At 42.1% G+C, this 22804-nt stretch overlaps 3 protein-coding genes across 7 annotated transcripts in view; all 3 read right to left on the reverse strand.

Moving 5' to 3' along the window:
- LOC115727613 (disease resistance protein RPV1-like) overlaps positions 1–14715 on the reverse strand; it is an 81310-nt gene extending 66595 nt beyond the window's left edge. The window contains exons 1-3 of the mRNA XM_048275562.1: positions 14585–14715; positions 9337–9776; positions 7972–9067 (exon numbers count right to left, since the gene is read on the reverse strand). Coding sequence (XP_048131519.1) covers positions 7972–9067; positions 9337–9776; positions 14585–14650 — 1602 coding nt within the window. The 5' untranslated portion in view covers positions 14651–14715. The remainder of the gene's footprint in view (positions 1–7971; positions 9068–9336; positions 9777–14584) is intronic.
- LOC125314330 (disease resistance protein RUN1-like) lies at positions 4146–7965 on the reverse strand. The gene is made up of 2 exons (XM_048276344.1): positions 7563–7965; positions 4146–5993 (listed from the first exon to the last, which is right to left on the reverse strand). Exons 1-2 carry the CDS (start codon positions 7902–7904, stop codon positions 4335–4337), a joined length of 2001 nt encoding a protein of 666 aa, XP_048132301.1. The 5' UTR covers positions 7905–7965; the 3' UTR covers positions 4146–4334.
- Positions 14716–17393: 2678 nt separating the features above from the next.
- Positions 17394–20067, reverse strand: LOC115727620 (heat stress transcription factor A-4a-like). Of its 5 annotated transcripts, none has more exons than XM_030657870.2 (3): positions 19902–20067; positions 18853–19640; positions 17394–18731 (listed from the first exon to the last, which is right to left on the reverse strand). In XM_030657870.2, the coding sequence occupies exons 2-3, from the start codon at positions 19066–19068 to the stop codon at positions 17676–17678; spliced, it is 1272 nt and encodes a 423-aa protein (XP_030513730.1). In that variant the 5' UTR covers positions 19069–19640; positions 19902–20067; the 3' UTR covers positions 17394–17675. The 5 variants fall into 5 exon arrangements, with proteins under 5 accessions (XP_030513730.1, XP_030513731.1, XP_048132307.1 ...); XM_030657871.2 differs by lacking the exon at positions 19902–20067 and adding an exon at positions 19718–19757 and having other exon boundaries at positions 18853–19619; XM_048276350.1 differs by lacking the exon at positions 19902–20067 and adding an exon at positions 19718–19751.
- Positions 20068–22804: the final 2737 nt, after the last annotated feature.

Here is a 22804-nt window from a genome sequence, read left to right on the forward strand (position 1 = left end):
AATGGAGTCGGGTAATCTAGTGATAGCCGTACGTGTGAGATCCAACTCTACCAGTGATGCCACTCTCACGAATGATTCAGGCAGCTTCCTCAATTTTCTGCAATAGCCTAAATCCAAGTACTCGAGCTTCTCTAACCCTCCGATTCCTTCTGGCAACTCCCTAAGATATTCACACCCATGCGCATTGAAGTAAATCAGGCACTTAAGCTTTTCAAGGGAACCATCAACTTCAATCAGACCTTTGCAATCTTTAAGGATCAATCTCTCCAAACTCAAGTAATGAGAGAAGTCTGGAGTCCTAGTCATGCGGTAGCAGCGTGTGAGATCCAGAACTTTAAGCTTCTTGGCAACCTGTTACAATAGCTTGCCAATTTAGAGGCAATAAATGGTTGCGCTGGAACTTAGATTTAATTTTTCCTCATTTAACCCACATAGAACCGTTCATCAAGTACTAACACCTATCCAACCTGATCCACATATATCCACCTATATATCAATAGTCCATACAATCTAATTTAGTGGCCTTGATTACGCGACCAGCTTAGTCAGCCAAATTTTACTTGTGGAATGGACTTGATTAACCCCTTTACGAGCCATTTTATGTACAATAGGTTGTTGCCTATATAGTTATGGTATACTCAGTTCTAACTAAGAACATAAAAATTAAGTGAGACAACTCAATGGAGATAAAGATAAACATTTATATCGACGGATGGTACCTTGATTTGACTCCATCCAGCCCAGTCCTCCGTGATGGAACTACCAGGCACGTTGAGAACTACAAGATTGCTTGGATGGAAATTGATGGCCAAGAACTGTTCAATGTGTTTATCAAACCGATACCAGGACAGGCACCTTAACTCTGAAAGTTGATTCTGAAAGTCTCCATCTAAATGTCCCCCAAATAATTTGAGGAACCTTATGTTTGGAAGCCTTGAAAACTCTTTGCCCGTATAGGTTCCTCTTCTTAAGCATACTGCTTCAATGGCCTTCTTTCTCTGCCATTCAATGGTAAAGTAGTATAAGAGCAAATGAAAAGTGTTTTCGATCTCTCTCTCTCTCTCGATCGAAAAAAAAAAGGGCTCCTAATCAATAAATGGAATATTGAGAAAAGTTTAGAACTGAATGCTCAAACATATCTTTTCACCTCTTCGGTTCTTATGATCTTATCAGCCGTCTCAGGAACCCACACCCTGCTCTGCTTGCTTGGATCCACCGGCCTCTTGTCTCCATATACGATTTGCCTACCGAGATCTCTCGGTTGGTCGTGCATCCAGAATTTGTTGTCACCAGTTATCTTTATCAAGGACATGTAGACAAGGACTGAAATCGAACAGTCCGGGAAGAACCTACAATCTTTCCACATGTAAAATGCATTCGTCTTGTCTTCGTCTACAAATAAGCAGGCGATATCGAGAAAGATCTGTTTTTCCTCGAGTCTCAGGGCATTGTAGCTGATCTTCAGCTTGTCCTGGACCTTCTCATCAGGTATTTCCTTCAGTTTGTCCAGCACATCTATCCATGATGCTTTGCTTTGCCAACGAAGTAATGAGCCTACCACTTCGAGAGCCAACGGAAGTCCTCCAGTCGTAGAAACTACTTGTCTCGAAAGATCAACGAAATCATCTGGAGGAGAATCCCTTCCAAAAGCATGTCTGCTGAAAAGCTCGAGTGATTGAATGGAATCCAATTGCTTCACTTCGTACTCCAAAGTTTGGTCGGCTTCTATGATGCTTCTGTTCCTGGTTGTCAAAATAACTCTGCTTCCCGAGCCAAACGAAACATGCTTCATGGCTAGTTTCTCAAGTTGCTCTTCATCATCCACATCGTCAAGGACGATGAAAACCTTCTTGTTAAAAAGTCGTTGTTTAATCGTGTTGATCCCATTGTTGACATCGTTAATTCCGTAGTGAAAGCCTGAACCAATCGTGTCAGATAATAATCGTTCCTGTAAAGTTACAAGTCCGGAGCTGTGTGAGGAGGATTCCCGGACATTTTCCAGGAAGCAGCAATGACTGAAGAGGGAATTCAGCTTGTTGAACACAAGCTGAGCAAGAGTCGTTTTACCGATTCCCCCCATTCCGTGGATTAGTAAAAACCGCACGCCCCCTGAGTCCACGTCCAACAAGTTTAGAACGGTTTCCACTGGATCATCCATCCCAACTAAATGCTCGGCGACGTGTTTGTCTTTTGTCTTCAGCTTCATCGAAATCTCTCGTACCACCAATTTAATGAATTCCCAGTACCTGCCAGGCCTCATTAGCGAATCATCTAAGTCGAAATTGTGAAGGATAATCTCATGACATTCAGGAAGTGATTTGCAATCAAACTACTGACACTTCCAACGGGTGATAAACACAAAGATGGATAAATTAGATCTACAAATGAAAGAATTAGAGGAAAAACACAGAAATTACAAAAGACATACTCCTTGTATTTATTAACCCAATCCCCTCACACCCTCCCGACTTACCAAAGAGAGAGAATTTCAAACCGCCTAAACGAGATCTTATCCATGCTTGGGTATATAGTGAAAGTCCCGAAACAGGGAGGTCAATGGACACATACGTACCCTTGGCTTTTCAGCTCCCATCCTTTGATTCTGGAAACGCTTTTGAGGACATCCTCCCACTCTGCCCTCGTCTGGCAGCCATATTTCTTCTCGTGCTCATCCAAAGCGCCGACGTAAAGTGGAGACTTGAGCTTAACATCGTCAGATCCCACGTCGTGGAAAATCGGCATGATCTCCTTCTCGGATGGTTTGGATTTCCTGCGCTCCACCATGTGCGCGAGCTCGCGAAGGCACCACGCGCTCGAAGCATAACCTTTAGAGAAGATGGGTACGTAGATCCTCGACTTCTCAATGGCCGTCGGTAGCTCATCGGCTATTTCTTTACCGACGTGGAGCTCTTCCTCGTCCAAGAAAACACGGATGTTCGCGTCTAGCATAGCGTGGTAAAGGCAATCCGTGAAACCTTGGCGAGTGTCCGGCCCTCTGAAGCTCAAGAAGACCTCGAAGTCAGTGACCGACGACGCACCGCCACTCCTTCCGGCCTCCCAGCTCTTTCCCATGTCCATTCTCACAAAGTATTTTCGCCTGAGGGTTTCCTCTCTCTCTCAGAGCCACCTGATAAAGAAAGGCTCCCGTACTTTCCCTCGGTTTTGGTCGAATGACTTTCCCAAGTTGCGTGGTCTTCGTATGGTCGAGTCTACGTCAACTCCTAAACCGCGCAACCAGTCCGCGTCGCTTCGCTTTTACTCCCGGTGGGCTCCGCTTCTGGTAGACTTGACTTTTGACAGATGTTGAGGAAATTGCAGTATTAGTCCCGGTGGGCTTCGCTCCTTGCCTGTGGTTTGATTGGTAACAAAGTCTGCCTATTCTAATTTAGATGTGAAAATCTGGAGTTTTCTTTCCAGTTTCGTGCTTTTGTCATGTGAAGCGGTATGGCATATGAACCTAGTGACTCAATTTTCTTTGTTTTCGTTCTATTAGCATGAAAATGGAGCAGGCAACTCATTATCGCTTGATGAAGTGCTGCCGAAATGTATTGCTTTTGGTCTGAATGTTTTAATGAATCGGCTTTTCTTGGACATTTTCTGCTAAGAGTCGGCAAACGGCCTATTTAGACAGAGCGACTTCCCTCATCCACAATACAAAGATGGCAACTGAGTGAGCGATTTGAACTGTCCAATCTTCGTTTTTGTTCATAACTCCTCTAATGAAGAGATCGATGTGAGACTGAGGCACTAAGAGTCAACGACCAGAGAGAGCAGAGGTAGAGATAAGAGTAAGAGTTTGAGAGACGAAATAAGCGAGTTTCAGATGATGAATTTTTTTTTATTCTTAAAAAAAATCACGAATTATGTACGAGATGCATTGAATAAAGTCTTCAGAAACATCATGCGCAATGTTTTCCCAGATGGTGAGCGATGATTCCAATTGATCATATAAATCCAATATCGACGGTAAGGAAGAAGCTCCATCGATGTTTTCTCTCGTCCAAGTTTGGGGATCCCAGCTTGATTATCTTCGCCATGTCCCTCATCACGGTGTCTTCTCTTGTCTAGTTGCAAACGATGAGAGAGCTTCATCAGAAACATCTATGAATTCGGTTACTTCACCGTCATTAAACGAATGACTCTTTATCAACATGAGCCTATACCACATTTGCCAGTATCCTCATTATCAACATGAGTCAACACAGCTGCATTACTGGGGAAAATGGGCAAAACAAAACCCGATCGAGGAGTATAAACAGCTGCAAAACCAAAGTCAATTGACCATAACACAGGAAGAATTCTGGGCAAGCTGAGAAATTGTGGAGATCCAGGAATCACGCGAGCTGGCGAGAAGGGCCGGGACCGCCTCGTCTTGCACTCCTCTTTCGTTTTGTCCCTCTTTGTTCCTGGACTTTCCGTTGCTTGTACGCGCTGACTCTGTCGCCAAACGATTCATCTCCTAAATTTGGGCACTCCTCAATAGTCAGGGAGCACTCGTCTGGTACTTTCCACTTGAGAACGTCAGGGAAACCTCTCAATGATCTGCAACTGATCAAGATCAAATCTTTCAGATTCTCTAGCTCATCGAGCCCCTTAACTGCCTGAAGCTCTTCGCATTCTTCAAAGTTCAAGAACTCCAGCTTTTTCAAATCCGATAGGTCATCCAAACTTGTAATCTTAGGACAATTTATGAAGCTCAATTCTTCCAACGACTCCACTGAACCAAGACCTTGGATCGTGGTTAGATTTAGGCAATTGAACAGCCTCAACAGCTTCAACCGCTTCAAACTCGAAAGACCCGCAATTCCCTCGAGGAATTCTAATCCCTCAACTTTGAATTCAACCAACTGTTCAAGCCCATCGAGTTGAACTTCCTTCCACCAACATTGATAAATGCTCAAACGTGTCAAATTTCTCAAGTTGCAATGCAAAAATAAACTGGTTATGGATCCATGATATTTCAATGACAATGTTGACACGGACGGTAAAAGGACCCCGAGGGATTGTCGGCATTGACCATCTTGGAAGAACAAAGGCCGACAGTTCTCATCTTGACCACCATAGTTCAAATCCACCAATTTCGTTAGGTTTGAGAGATCCGGGACCCACCGCAGCGAACTCGATCCCAAACTTAGGCTTATCAAACTTGTGGGAAGCTCGGGCATTACTTCGAGTTCGAAGCAACCGCATAATCCCAATTTCTCTAAGCGAGGAAGTAGTTTGATCGTCTCCGGAACATTTATAATAGGGGTAAATTCCAAGTTAAGAACCCTCAAAAGTGACAATTTCCAAATGCCCTCGGGAATTTCCCACTCTAAATCCCAGCATTTCTGGGCATGCAGCTCTTCCAACTCTTTTAGTTCGACAGTGCTCCGGGGTAGCTCCCTTATCCAAGAATACGAAATGTCGAGGACTTTTAATCTACTTAGGTCTCCAATGGATTTGGGCAACTGTAGACATTGTGTTCCCGATACGTCCAACTTGAGCAGCGATTCCAAGTTACCAATCGAGTAGGGGAGTTCCCTTATTTTAGTATACGCTAGAACGAGAGACTGAAGTTCCCGCAGGTTGACGATAGACCAAGGAAGACAATCGATTCCTGTATGTCCTAGATTAAGTACTGACAAGCTCTTTTGGTTACCGATGAAGTCCGGTAATATTGTGATAGCCGTATATGAGAGATCCAACTCTACCAATGAGGCCACTCTCGCAAATGATTCATGCAGCTTCCTCAACTTTTTGCAATGGCCGAAATACAAGTACTCGAGCTTCTCTAGTCTTTCGATTCCTTCAGGCAACTTCCTAAGACTTGTACACCAGCCCACATTGAAGTAAATCAGGCACTTAAGCTTTTGGAAGGAACCATCAACCTCAACCAGGCTTGTGCAATCGTTAAGGATCAATCTCTCTAAACTCAAATAATCAGACAAGTCTGGCGTCCTCGTCATGCGGCTGCAATGTGAGAGATTCAGAACTTTAAGCTTCTTGGCAACCTGTTACAATAGCTAAAAGAGAGTAAAGGGAGAATTCCGTGCAAATCCAGAGGCAATAAATGGTTGTGCTGGAACTTAGATGTAATGGGGTTTTTTCCTCACTTAATCCACATAGATACGTTCATCTGGCACTAACACATATCCAACCTGATCCACATATATCTATCGAGAAAATTGTCAAAAATGTACTAAACCTATTGTACTTTTGTCAATTCAGTCCTAAACATTTTAATTTTGTCAATTCAGTCATAAACATTTTGCATTTAGGCTAATTCAATCCTAAACCTCTTTTTTATACCAATTCAGTCCTAAAGCTTTTGCATTTGTGCCATTGTAGTCCTCTTAGCTAATTTTTACTAGAAATTACTGATGTGGACACCGACCAATGCTAACGGAGCAATTTTAATGGTTTATTATTATTATTTTTTTTTGAATTTTTTTTTTTTTTCGGTTCATCTTCTTCCTCCAGACATTGAAGAAGTGGAAGCCATATTCTATGAAGCAGCCTCTGAATAGAAGAATTTTGGAGAGAATCGAACATGAGTTGGGCAAATAAATAGCGGCAAAACCCAAGGAAAGAAGGAAAGAAAGAAAGAAAGAAAGAAAACGTAGCTGAAACTATCGAAGGAAAAGCTCGAGATATCCGAAGCAGCGACGAAGGAGGAGCTCGCAAGATGTGGAGTTACAAATTGCGGTTCCGAATTTGGATTTTGCGAGTGAAGAACAAGTTCGAATATCTAAGAGGAGAGAGTAGGATTGAGACGAAGGTGAGTGAAAGAGATAATCTGCAGAGCAAGCTCGGCCTCGCCCATGCAACGCCATGGTTGCGCGAGCTCGCCTAGATCTAGCTGGCATCGCCGTCACTGTGCAAGGCTGAGCTCGCCCAGCGACAGCGGTGCTGGCAGGCCAGCAGCACCCCTACAGCCTATGTGGCTCAGCCTCTCCCGGCGGCAGCACCAATGGTCCGCTGGCTATGTACTCCACTGGTCGGCGACTCCATGGCTAGAGGAAGGAGAGGACCATGGCTGGAGGAAGGAGAAGACCCAAAACAAAAAGGAAAAATGAAGAAAAGAGAAAAAAGAGAAAAATTGAAGAAAATATTAAAATATTATTAAAAATTGCAACGTCGGCGTCACGTGAACACCGACGGGCCAAAATTTACCCAATGGATTGGATTGGCATAAATGCAAAAGGTTTGTGATTAAATTGGAACAAAAAAAATTTAGGACTGAATTGGTACAAAAAAAAATATTTGGGATTGAATTGACAAAACTAAAAGGTTTAAGACTGAATTGACAAAAGTGCAATAGGTTTAGGACTTTTTTGAAAATTTTCCCTGTATCCACCTATACGTTTTATCAATACAATAATTGTAAAGGGCCTGGATTACAAGAACAGCTTAGTTTTGCTGGTGGAATGGCCTTGATTAATCCATTCATGACCCGTTTTATTTCCTAAAGGTTGTGGCCTATATATAGCTACGGTATAGTCAGTCTCAGTTAAAAACATAATGAATGCGTGAGACAATTCAATGGAGATAAGACAAACAAATATAGCAATGGATGGTACCTTGATTTGACTCCATCCAGCCCAGTCCTCCGTGATGGAACCCCAAGACAGGTCGAGAACTACAAGATTGCTCGGGTGGAAATTGATGGCCAACAGCTCTCGACGACAAAAATGCCAGGACATGTATCTCAACTCTGAAAGCAGATTCTCAAAGTCTCCATCTAATCCTCCCCATGATAAATCGAGGAACCTTATGTTTGGAAGCCTTGCGAACTCTTCGCTCGTATAGGCTGCTGATTCATATCCATATAAGCGGACTGCTTCAATGGCCTCCTTTCTCTGCCATTCAATGGTAAAGTAGCAAAAGAGTAAATTAAGAAAAGATTTCAAACTCTCTCTCATAAAAGGGCCTCCTAATTCATAAATATTGAGAAAAGTCTAGAATTCGATGACCAAACATATCGTTCACCTCTTCTGTTCTTATGATATCATTGGCCGTCTCGTTAACCCACAACCTGCTCTGCTTTCTTGGATCCACCAGCCCTGTATCTCCACGTACAATTTTCCTCCCGAGATCTCTTAGTTGGTCGTGCATCCAGAACGTGTTGTCATCAGTTATCTTTATTAAGGACATGCAGATAAGGACTTGAATCGAATAATCCGGAAAAAACCTACAATCTTTCCACATGTAGAAAGCATTCGCCTTGTCTTTGTTCACAAAGAGACAGGCTATGTCGAGAAAGATCTGTTTTTGCTCGTGACTCAGGGCATTGTAGCTGATCTTCAGCTTGTCCTGGACCTTCTCATGAGGTATTTCCTTCAGTTTGTCCAGCACATCTATCCACGATGCTTTGTTTTGCCGACGAAGTAATGAGCCTACGACTTCGAGAGCCAACGGAAGTCCTCCGGTCATAGAAACTACTTGTCTCGATAGACTGACACAATCATCTGGAGGAGGATTTCTTCCAAAAGCATGTCTACTAAAAAGCTCAACTGATTGAATGGAATTCAACGGCTTTACTTCGTACTCCAAAGTTTGGTCAGCTTCGACGATGCTTTTGTTCCTAGTTGTCAAAATAACTCTGCTTCCCGAGCCAAACGCTATCCACTTGATGGCTAGTTTCTCGAGTTGCTCCTCATCATCCACATCATCGAGAACAATGAAGAGTTTCCTATTAGAAAGTCGCCTCGCAATCACCTTGATCCCATCGTCGACATCGTTTATGTCGTCTTGAAAGGCCGAACCTAACGTGTTAGACAATAGTTGTTTCTGTAAATTTACGAGGCCAACGCTGACTAACGATTCCCGGACGTTTCCCAAGAAGCAGCAATGACTAAAGAGAGAATTTAGTTTGTTGAACACATCCTTAGCAAGAGTCGTTTTGCCAATTCCGCCCATTCCATGGATTAGCACAAAGCGCTTGCCCCCCGAGTCCACGTCCAACAACTTCAAAACGGCTTCCACTCGATCCTCCATTCCGACCAAATGCTCGGCGACATATTTGTCTTTTGTCTTCAGCTTCATCACAATCTCTCGTATCACCGATTTCGTGAATTTCCAGTACCTGCCACATTAGTGAATCATCCAAGTCGAAATCGTAAAAGATAACCTCAAGAAACTCAGCAAGTGGTTGCAATCAACATGGCTAATACCGTTTAGTAGATGAATGGTTTGTTTAGTCATCAGGGACTCCCAAGCACACGAATTTTGATTAGTTTCCAGATCGCAGATGGTATTCATTCAATTTTAAACTGCCTAAACGAGATCTTATTAGAGTTTCTCTACGTAATGAAAGTCCAAAACAAAGTACTTCAGGACACCTACATTACATACCCTTGCTTTTTCAACTCCCATCCTCTGATTTTGGCTGCACTTTTGAGGGCATCCGCCCACTTTAGGATCGTCTGGCTGTCAAACTTCTTCTCATGATTCTTCAGAGCGCCGACATATAGTTGAGACCTGAGCTTAACATCGTTAGGTTCCACGTCGTAGAAGATTGGCATAATCTCCTTCTCGGATGGTTTGGATTTCGTGCACTCTACCATGTCCGCAAGCTCGCGAAGGCACCACGGACTAGACGCATAACCTTTAGAGAAGATGGGTACATAGATCTTCGACTTTTCGATGGCCTTCGGTAGCTCATTAGCTATTGCTTTACCGACGTGTAGCTCTTCCTCGTCAAAGAAAACACGGATGTTCGCCTCTAGCATAGCCTGATAAAGGCAATCTGTGAATCCTTGGCGAGTGTCCGGCCCTCTGAAACTCAAGAAAACCTCATAGTCAATCACTGACGACTCACCACCACCTCTTTCAGCCTCCGAGCTCTTTCCCACATCCATTCTCGCAAGTGTTTTGTCTTGAGAGTTTCCTCTCCAAAAGCACCTTCTGATCAATGAAAGGAACGCTCACCTTATGTTTGCATAAAACACAGACTGAGTCGTCGACACGCGTCCGACACGCTCGGAGGCGTCCGGACACGCGGTCAACGACCCGGACTCGCTGACGACACGCGAGTCCGGAGGAGAAGGAGAAGAGGAACTCGAGGAGGACGTCGGCGAGGGAGGTGGGGGAGAGCCGGCGCGTGAGGCGTGAGGTTGGAGGAGGTGAGGTAAGCGTCGGGGACGGTGAGGACAGCGACGGTGGAGCGCTGAGCCAGATCCGAGGCGGTGGTGGAGAGGAGGGCGTGAAACGGCAGACCCCTCAACGAAAAGGTTCACCAGATCCGGGTTTCGCCTGAGAAATGAGAAAAGCAGAGACGAAATGAACACGAGCGACAGCGTGCGCGGAGGCTCCCCGAAGAACGAAACGGCAGACGAACTCGGAAGTTCCAAGCCCGGTTGTCGCCGGCCGGTGGAATCCAAGTGGGTGGGGAGAGGCAAGGGAAGCTTGGTTTCGCCGGCCGATGGAGTCCAAATCGGTGGAGAGAGAAAGAGATGAAAGATGCAGAGGATTCTCTGCAAGTTTGACGAGAGAAAGAGCGCCGGTGGGGTTGTGGGCGGAAGTACTGTGTATTTTTTATTTAGAATTCTATAAAAGTAAAATAATTTCCTAAAAACTGAGGGGTTTTTTTTTTATTAACATTATTGTAATATTTTCACACCGAAATACATTTTATCATATTTTCTGCATAAATACTTTGAAAATGATCGATATCTATTCTTTTGCAATCCAATATCATCACTATCGGTTGATTCGAAGGTTATTAAAATGCCAAAAAAAAATTGTTGACATATATATTAAAATATATAATTAATATACAACGTGTCATAATATATCGGAACTCTCTATTTTTTTTATAAATGACGTGTAGTGTCGTGTTGTGTGTCCGTATCGATTAGGGGTGATCGATTCCTAGTTTGGTCCGGTTCTCGGACGGTTTCATTGGATTGAACACATGTCAAAAAAAAAATTTGAACCATTCCTGGACGGTCCCAGTCCAGCAAATATAGAGGTTGGACATACAAAAAATTTCGAGTTCATTCCCTGAAACGGGTCTTTCAAGGTAAAGCTGAGAACTTTTTACAAGATTGTTTCCAAAATGCACGTGGGATTTAAGCGTAAACGATCTCCTTTCGAGTAAAAAATGGGCCGGGAACTAGCTAAGGCAAGATCGAGATGGAGATTTCGTTTGGGGACTAAAAAGGCAAGATCGAAAAAACTCCATACGGATGGAGTTTTCTTGATTAAAAAAAAAAATTTTTGATCTGTCCGGTGCAGGCGGTCCGATCCTGGCAAACCCTAGAACCGGGAACCGGACCGCTCCCTCTAGAACCGGGAACCGGACCACCAGCCCCGATCTTATCCGGACGGTCCCGATTCGAGTGGTCCGATTTGCTCTGCTTTAGTATCGATACTACTTAGGGCTTAAGGCCTCTCTCCTAAAACTTTCTCTGGTTGAACAGTCTTCGAATAATGCCAACCATTTTTTGCCTTAAGAAATAGACCGCGGAGTCAATACGGACTTTCGTCCGAATCGCGCTTGAAGCCTCTTTCCTAGAACTTTCCCTTTAGTCGAATAATCCTTAATAACGCCGACCATCAAATTCAGACAACTGCTGGAAATTTTCCTGCTCAATCTTGTGTGTCCACGCCGGACACGAAAAGTACCGGTTGTAATAATAACTTGCTACCAAATAACATTAATTAATGATAATATGTTGATATGACTATAATGAGATTCTTTTCAACTTGTGAAAGCGCCTAAAAATTAGGGAGAATTATAAAAAAAAAGTCTCAAATTTTATAATTGTGTTGATTTGATCTTAAGCCTTTTTTTTTACAAGTTGAGTCATCAACCTCTTACAATTATATTAATTCAGTCCATTTTACTCGCCGATGCTAGCGTGGTATCACCGGTACTAATGCAAATAATTTTTAATAATATATTAATATTAATATTAATGTTAATGTTAATATTTTTATTTTTGTTTTTTTTTCCTTTCCCTGCCTTTTTTTCTTATGTTGTGCTTGTGATTGGCTCGGGCCACCTCCAACTCTCACTGTAGCCAAAACTAATTTGCTATGAGGGACGAGTCTTTAAGCTCCTCACGATGCGACTGTAGTTTGGTTATGAATTGGCCAGATGTGTTGAGGAAAGAGCTTGCGCTAGTTTAATAATGTGATGACAAACGCATGTCACGTGACCCTTGTGGGATTTTAGAAACATCCCATACCAATTTTTCGAAAAAATTATATAAAAAAAAAATCTTAAGCCTATTTCACTTGTTTCAATTCAATCATAATCATTCAACTATACAAATTTGGTCCTAAAAATTTTCATATTTTGTCAATTGAGTCCACCAATCAATGTAGAAGAAGATCCATGGATACCACTTGTCTTACATAGCATGACCGGCGATGACGGAGATAATAAAATTTCAATGATATTTTGATTTTTTTTCCTTTTCTTTTCTTTTCTTTTCCTTACCTTTTTTATTATTATTATTGTGGGCCGGCAATGGTCTCCTGCCATAGTCGAGGGTACCCCAACCCTTGCTTGATTTAAACAGATCAGACAAGGGCTGTTGTGTCCTCGCTTGTTCCCGATTTGGATGAGGGGTCATGCGCCCTCACAAAATTTGACCGAGGGGCTGCACTCCCTTCCCGTGGCTGTGCCATATAGAATGACCTGCATTCACGTCAGCAATTTTCAGCAAAAATTGTTCGGATGGATTCAATTGACAAAACATGAAAAAGTTAGGAACTAAATTTGCACAATTAAAGGGGTTAAATATGAATTAGCACAAGTACAATAAATTTAAGATTTTTGTAGTAATTGTTGCTCAATCTTCCTAATCTACAATCAAGAAACCTCCACAGCAACCTGCTTCTGCATGCCACCGCGGAGGTGTGACAATGTGTGTGGGAGAGGGCATTTTAACGGAGTTCGTTTATTCTTAGAATCCTAATCCTAATCCTAATCATGGGCCGTTGTGGCCCTTGTTATAACAAGATTTGTAACATAGATAGTACTTATGCTTATAAATGTGGCACAATGAATGATTGCTTTGTGTTGGCATCACATGAAATAGTCTTTTCGGGTAGGATTCGACACACAAACATAACAAAGTAAAGAATAAAAGCGAGAAATAGAAATTGAGATATAAGATTTATCCCGATTCTCCCTCAAACTAGGGTTACATCCTATATATAATTTTACTCCAATTAGCACCTCATACTCTCGATTACAACTCTCAATTAAAAAAAAACGATTGTATAAAGCAAGTAGCTATTTTTAGGCTCAAGTCCAAATTACCAACAAAATACGAGCTCAAATTATAAAAATTCTCTGGCGGCTTGAGAGTGTAGACCTCGTTACCGGGGATAAGCAAAAATGGACCGCTCGGATCGACGGGTTTGGTCCTATTCTTAAGGTCACCGGTCTGGTCCCTAGTTTCTCAAGGTGAAACCAAGTGACCGGCAGCTGCGTTCTAGGTTCTAGGGGGAACTGGATCAATGAACCGCTCACCCGAACCGACGAAATTATATTTTTAATTTTTAAGGCTTTCCGGGCTTCGGACCCTGGGCCACAGTGATTCCTGGCTTTTTCTCATGTTCCTTCTTCCCTCGCCTCTTTTCAATTTTTGGAACCTCGTGAGGGATCAGCTCTCCTATGGCCTTCCAGTATTGCTCATCTGCCTCTTTATGGAATTTCTCCTGAGTAGCTAGGAAAAACTGCAAGACATGCACAAGTCATCATTATTACCTGGCTCGGAACTAATCTAGTGAAAAGGGCGGTCGATGGGGACGCTTTTGAGTTACTCACCTTCTCTCTCTTTCTCTCTCTCTCTCTCCCTGTTGTTGGTCTTGTTGCATTCAACATTCAGCTTTCTTTTCTCATAAAATTCTCATATATAATCCTCAGCATCTAGGATGATCTAGACCCTCATATCCTTTTCCCAGTTTTGTTTTAGTTTTACTTTTTATTTTCATTTTACCCGGTTTCATTGGACCGCCCGGAAACCAAACCAGATTGGTGGTCCACGGTTCTTGAGGGAACCGGAATATGCTCGCCTCCTCTCGTTACACCCCCAACATCTTTACTCTATACATCAAAGTTCACGTGGAACAACAAATAATGTTGACATAAATGATCTCCCGTGAGGATATATTCCCAGATAAGTAAATAGTGTCTCCCCAGATAATATATTCGCCAAATGTTGTTTTTGCCAAAAATTGAATCAGTGTCGACCCGATAATAAGATGCCCAAGTCTCTGACTTTTGATCTGCTAAAAGAGTCCGAGCGAGACGAAGCGAGGGGCTGTCTATCTCCGCTAGGTGCTGAAAGCTTCCTGTCGACAAATTTTTTTTTTTTGGGTCAAAATCGACGAATTTGTTTAGCCGACAAAGAAACTATTTTTAGCCAACCCAAAACATGAAGTGAAATAACCAAGTCCCGGAGCACGGGCGTCGGTAAACGGCGCTCGACCCAATCAACTAATGGCCAGAACTAACAAGATTTGTAATGAGCTGGACACACAGCAGTTATCTATAATTTCATACGCAACCATTAAGAATCGTAAAAAAATCGAGATCAAAGTATTTGTGGTGAGTGTCCGGCCCTCTAAAACTCAAGAAGACCTCGTAGTCAATCTCCGACGACTCACCGCCGCTCGTTCCGGACTCGGAGCTCTTTCCCATGTCCATTCTCGCGAGTATTTTTGCCTCAGAGTTTCCTCTCTCAAAGCACCCCGATCAATGAAAGTCTCCTTCACTTTGACTAATCATCATCGCAGCCGATGAGGACATGTTTGAGAGAGGAAACATGTCCTGATTCACTTTTGAGTTTCCTAGAAAGGTTTCTTTAGCCGGCCTCGTTTTTATTTTTATTTTTATTTTTTTTAGAATTATTAGAAAGGAGAGCTAGTTCTGAAAGTATTTCTCAAATAGACGAAATTCTCAAAGCATCTCGCCAGATCATGTTGCGAAGCGGACGGAAATGAGTATCGGGATTTACAAAGACGAAATCAGATTGCAAATACACGTGGCGCCAGTAGGGGCCATACTGTCCAGGAAATCCAAGAAGATTAGGGCAATATTAGACAACAAAACTTGAAAGTCGATGGGCTCCCTACACAAAGTTTTGCGTTTTCACATAGTTGTATATGTTTGCATTAAAACTCCATTTTTTTCTAGATGTCTCGACATTTTGATTCGTGAAAATTTCTTAGAAAATGGCCTGTTAAAACGGGTCATAGATGCAATTCGTGATCCTGTTATATGGGTTAGTTATGGAACCCAAAATAATATATGTATTAAATGGGTTCACGACATACTTCGATCCAACTCCCCTCTATGGTTCTTTAGCGCGCTTATTCGATCTTGTTCTCTCTCACCCCCCGCTCTCATTTGGGTTTAAGTTTTCCTAGATTGAGTTAACTACAGAAGCATTTTAGCAATATGGGTCGGGTCGGTTATGAGTCGCATCCGGTACGGATCACTAGATTTGTATCACATTGAAATGAGTAAAACACGTTCAATGGGTTAATTTCGATTAGACTATTTTCGACTCGATTTAAATCCGGCATGACTCACCCTTTTGATAGGATTACTTAACCTAAAATAAATAAAAAATAAAAGATTTATCCAGTTAGGGCAACTTGAAATAATCTCTTTTTAAAGTTTTGTTTGGACTTAAAACCTTCCTTCAAGTTCCTAGAATCCTCGTGGAAGAGCTTGACCTCAAATCTAACAGGCCTGATTGATAACTTTTTAATACCAAAAGCAAAATTTTAGGTTAACTCAATCTATCTATCTAAACGAGGGTACGCTATGTACCTCCATGATAAGTTAATTTGATTTCTTACACGTTTTTCTTGTATAAATTATTGACTAGATAAAAATAGTTAAACCATGTTAATTTTCTTTGGACATCGAATGTTTGAACTTTTACTGTCAGGACACACTTCTCAGGGGGGGACCTTCTGTTTCGCGAAGAAAAACATTTTCCTGATTTTCCGATCTTTAGAAAACGATGACTAGAGTCCGGCGCTCGGATTATCCTGATTATTCTCTTGAGATGCTTTCGATTAGTCTGTAAAAAGATAAATTGCTATTTTCTTTCGTCGATTGATGCTTGGTCTGAAGATAAGGGTGGCCATCTTTGCATAGCACATTCCTTATTCCTTCTGGAATGAAAATATTCTCTTGTCGAGAATCTAACATTGACCTTCACTTATCTCAGAACAAAATGCTGATAATATGTCGACAAATTGCTCACATCATCAAATCTGGCTTCTAGTGCAGGATTTGTCAAATGAGCATCGGCTTGAATTCTTGCAGCAGTCAAATCTCGTGCTCGAGCTTAATGAGTTTTCAGTTCGGATCTGCAGCATCAGCTCTTTTCGGAAGGCTCAACGCAACGCACCGAGTGCCAGAGCTAATCAACTCCAGAACCAAAAGTTCAATTACTGAAGATGATACATTGAAAGCTCACATAACTCATGTCTTCTTCTTCACATCAAACATAAAAAGGCACACTAATGCCAAAACAACCAGCAAAAATAGGCAAAATGGTTTGACCAATCACTGGGAAAACCACTTGGGAAGTGATTTAATACGTACCCAATAATATTAACTAGGAGAGATTAGAAGAGACTAAGATGGAAATTCCCAATCTCTTCCTATTTCCTCCACTAAAACAGACCAAATAACATGAGACTGAAATCACCCCCTTCAATTCCCTTCCTTATTTCCTCTGAATCTCTCCGACCAAACGCAGTGTACTTGATGATCTCGACACATTGGAGCCAACAAGAACCTGGATCATGGACACGTTCTTCAGCATATCATGCTTCAGTGTTCTGCGTTTTCTATCTAAGTGCTGCAGATATGTGATGGAAAAGCACAACACAAACTATAGAGGGAACTTCAAGACTATTCTCTATGCAAGCGTAGGTGCACATCCGCCAGAGCACAGAGGACACGATTGTGATCCCGACCCCAAATTTCCTGACGAAATACGGGCAACGAATGCATGTCTGCCTTTGGGCATTGGGCTAATCCCATATCGGCATAAAATCTACCCCAGGCCAGTAACCAAATGGAGGAAAAAACAAATTGGAGCGAGAAGGTTCCCTGTATTTCTCTCTCTTTCCTTATGTCCAACTGCCTCCCATTTAGCTATTCTTGAGCAGGACAGAGACCATCATATTCTATAGGGAAACATAATGCCTCAGCTTATTTGAGTCAAAGACAATATGGTGATGTTTTTAGCTGAGTAATGACAACAGAAAGGCAGCAATGAAACTACAGAAGCCTGATCTGCAGAGCTCTTGATACAATCTACAGCTGAAAGAGTGTTCCCCTTTTTCCTTAAGATTCATATGCAAAGTAAGCACCCGCATAGGGCATAACATTATTTGCAATAAAGCAAAAACGCGAGAAATCATGGGTAACTCCTCAAAAGATGCATAATGAAAGTCAGTACCACTGTCATGTAACACTGTGTGGGAGATCACAACCCTCATATAACTATGTTAACTGGAACAAAACAAAATGCTACAAAACTCTGATGGACAAATAATCAAGAGAGACCTCATCAACGTTATTGCAGCGAACCTGCCGCCCTAACTATGTATTACCTATTTATTGGAAGACCCAACATACCATAACTATTATATTACAACGCCCTCACTGAGCCATCAATACCCGAAAATACGATCGACCAACATCAAGTACTTTCGGCTGGGGTAAGATGCCCCAATTGTTCTGCTAGATTATTTACGTTCTTTGGACTCCACCAAAACCTGCCGTGATCAGCAGGTTTGCTCTCATTCCTTCTGCCATCAGTATCCTTTCTATCAGACTGAACTTCCTGAACATCAGAGGAACCCGGATTCTCTGTCAAGAATTGCTCCCAGAAGACATCATTAGCCCCTGCTGGCGCATTAGGAGCTGCAGATGCGGCATGTTCTTTAGAAGAAACTAGCTCAGAAGCAACAGTCGAAGTTGGCTCGGAAGTAGTAGCCAAGACAGGCTCGAAAACAGTAGCAGTAGCGGGCTCTGAATTCATGTCAATCGTGGGTGATCTAGGCTGTGCGTCAATATTCAACTGAATGCAGGATATAGCAGGGCTATCAGCACAACTAGTAGTCTCATCAAAGTCTAGGGTTGAGTTGCGCTGAATTAAGTTTTCAGAAACATCACGCGCAATGTTTTCCCAGATTGTGAGAGATGATTCCAACTGATCATATAAATCCAGTATCGATGGTAAGGATGAAGCTCCATCAATGTTTTCTCTCGTCAAAGATTGGGGAGTCCCAGCTTGATTATCCTCACCATGTCCCTCATCATGAAAGTAACCAATTCGAGGCAATCTCCTCTTCTTATCGTTAAACTCCGACTCAAGCAACAAATTAAAGGCGAGGCGAGGTTTCTGCAGAACATTACCTAAGTCAGACACCATATTCTTCTGTCGTTCTTCCATTTTCAAAAACCGCTCCTTCAAATTCTGCATCTGCAGTTCAAAGCCCTTCCTCTCTTCTTCATGCATCTGTAGTTCCAACTGAAGTGATTCCTTGTCGCTTTTAAGCCTTTCTACCTCTTCCTTCAGTCCTTGTCTCTCCGCTTCAGTTAAAGGAGAAGAACTTCCCTGATTTTGGAGATTCTGAAGGGAATGGCTGTGGACAGGTTTCCGGCGATGGATGTTCTTCATAAGCTGCGGCTGACCTCTTATAAAATCATCGTTGGCAAATTCCCATCGTTCTGGATCAATCTTCCTAAAACCCTGTCCAAAAGTGAAATGCACATTTATCGCGAGTTATACAAATGAATGATCATTCCCTAGAAAGCCAAATGGCTTCAGAAGACGAGCAAGCAGAAATGCAAGTAGAAAGGTCTCAGCTTACATATGTATTTAGCTGTCTAATAAAGCTGGAAAAATTGTTGTGCTTGAAGTATCTCGGCAGCATATCCCGTGCAAACTCCGGCGGATTCCACACAATGAAGCTCTTGTTGGTTTGACTCCACGAGACCACCGGGTCAGTGGAGGGGTCATCAACCATCTCGTAAGTCTTCATCAGGAATGGTGGCAGCGAATTCGAGCCGCTCGGCGAGTCGTCCATTGCAAATGCCACCAACACTCTCGAAATCAGAACTACACAACAACCAGAGCTGCCAAACAGACCCCACCTTCTGCTCCTCCACCCAAACTCTCAATCACACTATCTCGCGCAAGAACAAAAACCCAGATAATGAATCTGCACCTGGGAATCTCTAATTTAGCTCTAAATTAAAGAACCCCCAGGTGTTCAGAGCACATCACCGTCAAGCAAAACAATATGAAATGCTCTAATTCCCAAACAACCAAAAGCCTCAATGAATCAGCTTCAAGGAGCCCCAAACATTGCCCACTTCGAACAAACCGCACAACACCTCCTAAATATACCAGAACCCTCCACCAATCGCAAACGAATTGAGCTGACGAAGCCACGCGCGAATCCCCAAATTCAACAACGAAAGTGAAACCCTTCTCGAAGAACACGCAATTACGTCAAGATTGGATCAGGTTCTTCCAGAAATTTCAGAAATCCCCGTTCGAAGCTTTTGGAAAGAACAACCCCCTTCCGCGAAACCCACAAGAAAACTTGCGGCCACAGAAAGTCACGACAGTAGCCTGTATTTTACGTACACATACCTGTTCCCAGATACATCAGAAAAAAACACGCACAAAACAGTTCATTTCTGTTATCGTTTTTGGAAGAAAAATCAAACCTTTGACATGGGTTTGATGAAGTCACCGCGAGTGACGAAAATTCAACGAAAAAACAAAATTTAACGAGAACCCACTTTTTTTTTTTAAGATGAAAAGAAAACGATGGTGAAAAAAACTTGCCGCAAAAGCAAAGAGAAAATCATCAGCTTCAAGAAATCGAAGTTGGAAAACAGGGCAAAGTACCTTTCACATTCACAGATGTTCTTTACGTGCCGCGGAATAAAAATGACCGCGACCCAGGAAACAGGGAGAAAGGAGGACGAAGCGGCGGAGACGAGGAGGAGATGGAGAATCATCAACTGAGTGCGCGTCCGCTGTCTTTTTTGTTAAATTTTTTTCCCGTTCTCTTCTCTGTTTTAAATTGATAATCTTGGGATTCTGTTTATGGAACAAACAATCCCGCATAGATTTCTAGGGTTTTTTTAAGAGGGGAATCAATTTATAGATTTTTTTGGGTAATCGGATTTTGGGAGGCTTTGCTGTACACCTCAACCGCATAATAACAATCTCGACCCGAAAAAAAAAAAAAAAAAACCCCACATATAACTAGGAGTAAGCATGGTCCGAATGGGCGATTCCCACCCTAGAATCGAAAACCGTCCACTAAAATCCGATTCCGAAAAATTGAAATTTGAGAATTGCCGCTACTTTCATGGATCCACTTGGAACTGGATCGCCGATCCGATCCCACCAAGCAAACAGAGGGGACCAAACGAGGGAAGCTATGAAAGGCCGGAGGCGTGGCTATGAGTCGATGGGAGTTAAGGCCGTGAGTCAAGATACGAAAATGGAAAGATCGAGGTGAGAGCTTGAAACGAGATAAGCGAGCTTCGAATTAGGGATTTAAAATATTTCATTTTTAAAAAATTACGAATTAAATGATATATACTATATTAGCGATCTAGTCCGAATAGGTGGTTCCACACTTGAAACGGGAAATCGGACCGGTACCCACCAGTTTTAATTTTTTGGAGCCGAGAATCGGCGGGTTCTGTCCTGTTTCGGGAGGTTATTGATTCCTTTGTACACCCCTACAAAATAAAAATGGAATATTTAAAGAGTGTCGTATTTAAATATGTAGAATAAAAATTATGTAGCTTTATAAAATGGTCATTATGCATGCCTAAAAAAAGATTGTGTATGGGCATTACCAAAAACGCTTATTTGCAAATTTTATTCTACACTCAGATTGCTTGCACTAGTTGTCTCTTCTCACTCAAGCTTCGAATTTAAAGACCTATCACCTGGGCGCATTTTCTCCTGATGATTTTTTCACTATACAGGGAGTTGCACTTCAAGGGGTTAAAATAGGGGTGAGCATCGGATCTGGATCGAACCGGCCTAGATTGATCGGTTCAAGCTCAGGTTTAGGGATAATCTGTTTGGTTCCCCACTCGGCAAACCTAGATTCGGCGTAGGACTAATTCCAATTTCTGCTTCAAGGTCGGAACTATCGGTTCCGATTCAACCGGTCTGATTTTCAGGTTAATTCCAATCTTTTGAAACCAAGCATCAAAAGATAGGTTCTCGGTTCTTGGCAGATAATCGACTTGTCCTAAAAATTGATCACCCTAAGTTATGTCACATGCGTGTGGTGGATGATGCAAAACGGGATGTAAATTAAAGAAGTGATCTTACGGATTGCGTGCATGACACGACTACAGAAAAGAACTAGTAAACTTTATAAAATCGAAATCGAGAGAGACCAATTTAATGTTTTGTTCAAAGACACGACATGTCATTGAAAAGGCCACCGAGCGATTGACAATGAAATTGCCGGATATCATCGAACGTGAATCGATCATCTCAACTCGATCTCAGGCCACAACCTTAAAGTAATCAACAAACATCTCATCAGATGGAAAATTAAGCTGAAAAACAAGGAGGCATTGACTAATTTGCCTTGCTTCATGGGTCGGCATATATAATTAGTGGGGGGATGATTTTTTTGTTGTGTATGTCTTGTTTTGATTGTGATGTTTAGGTGGGAGGTATTGACGGAGACAGCCATTCTACTAGCATTATCCTCTTCCTGTCCCTGTCCTATGAAATGTCTGAACATTGTACCTGCATAATTATCATCAATCACAACAATTATCATATTTTTCTTTCCCGAAATACCCTCAATTAGTTAGGACAAATACATAAATCAATGTATCTATTGTTTCTCTTATGCATTTAAATTTTGAATTTTGAATCTTTCCTTTTATCATATAGCACTAACTCTACCGATAAAGTTCAAATGGTAAAGTGTTCTTCTCTTTATATTTGATAAAATTATAAAAAAAAAAAATTCTTAAACATATCGCACGTGTACCAACTCGGTTCTAAATCTTTCAATTGTCTCAATTCAACCTTAAACCCTTTGATAATGTGTCAGTATAATCTTTCTAGTCAATTTTGATTGTAAAACGATGACATGGCAGCCCAATCACCATCGACCGTCCTATTTGGAGGGTCGGCGCTAACGTGAACAACTATTTAAAAAAGTTTGAGTTTTTTTCTCGATTTTTTTTTCTTTTGTCATCCTTTCCTTTTTGCTGGTGGCCGGTCTCAAGCTATGGCGACCACTAACGATGCCGGAAAGGGCTATGCAAGGGGCGGCCCTCGACCTACTTGGGCAAGGTCACCCTCAACGGCCACAAGCAAGGATCACCTTATTGCGGCCGGTGAGGGCCGTGAACCTCAACACTGGTCGACGAAGGCTTGCAAACCTAGTGGCCGGCGAGGGTCGTCGAGCCCTCTCCAGCCTCAACAAAGAAATAAAAAAGAAAAGAAGTAAACAAGTACTTTTAAAATCTAAAAAAGTTCAATTTTAAAAAAAATTGAAAAAATTATCCACATCAGCACTTAAGGTGCCACATAGAGCGGCTAACGACCACGTCGGCAATTTCCAGGCACAATTGAGTGGATGTATTATGTTGATAAATTGTCAAAAAATTATGACTATATTAGCCAAATGAAAAAATTTAAAACTGAATTAGTATAGATGTAATAAGTCTAGAAATATTTTGATATTTTTTCCTTGATGTCGTGCCGATAATTTTCTTCTTATTAGTTAATACTTCAATTGGCACAATGGTAGC

Source organism: Rhodamnia argentea, chromosome 3 (genome assembly GCF_020921035.1).
Source record: "Rhodamnia argentea isolate NSW1041297 chromosome 3, ASM2092103v1, whole genome shotgun sequence".
NCBI lineage: Eukaryota > Viridiplantae > Streptophyta > Magnoliopsida > Myrtales > Myrtaceae > Rhodamnia > Rhodamnia argentea.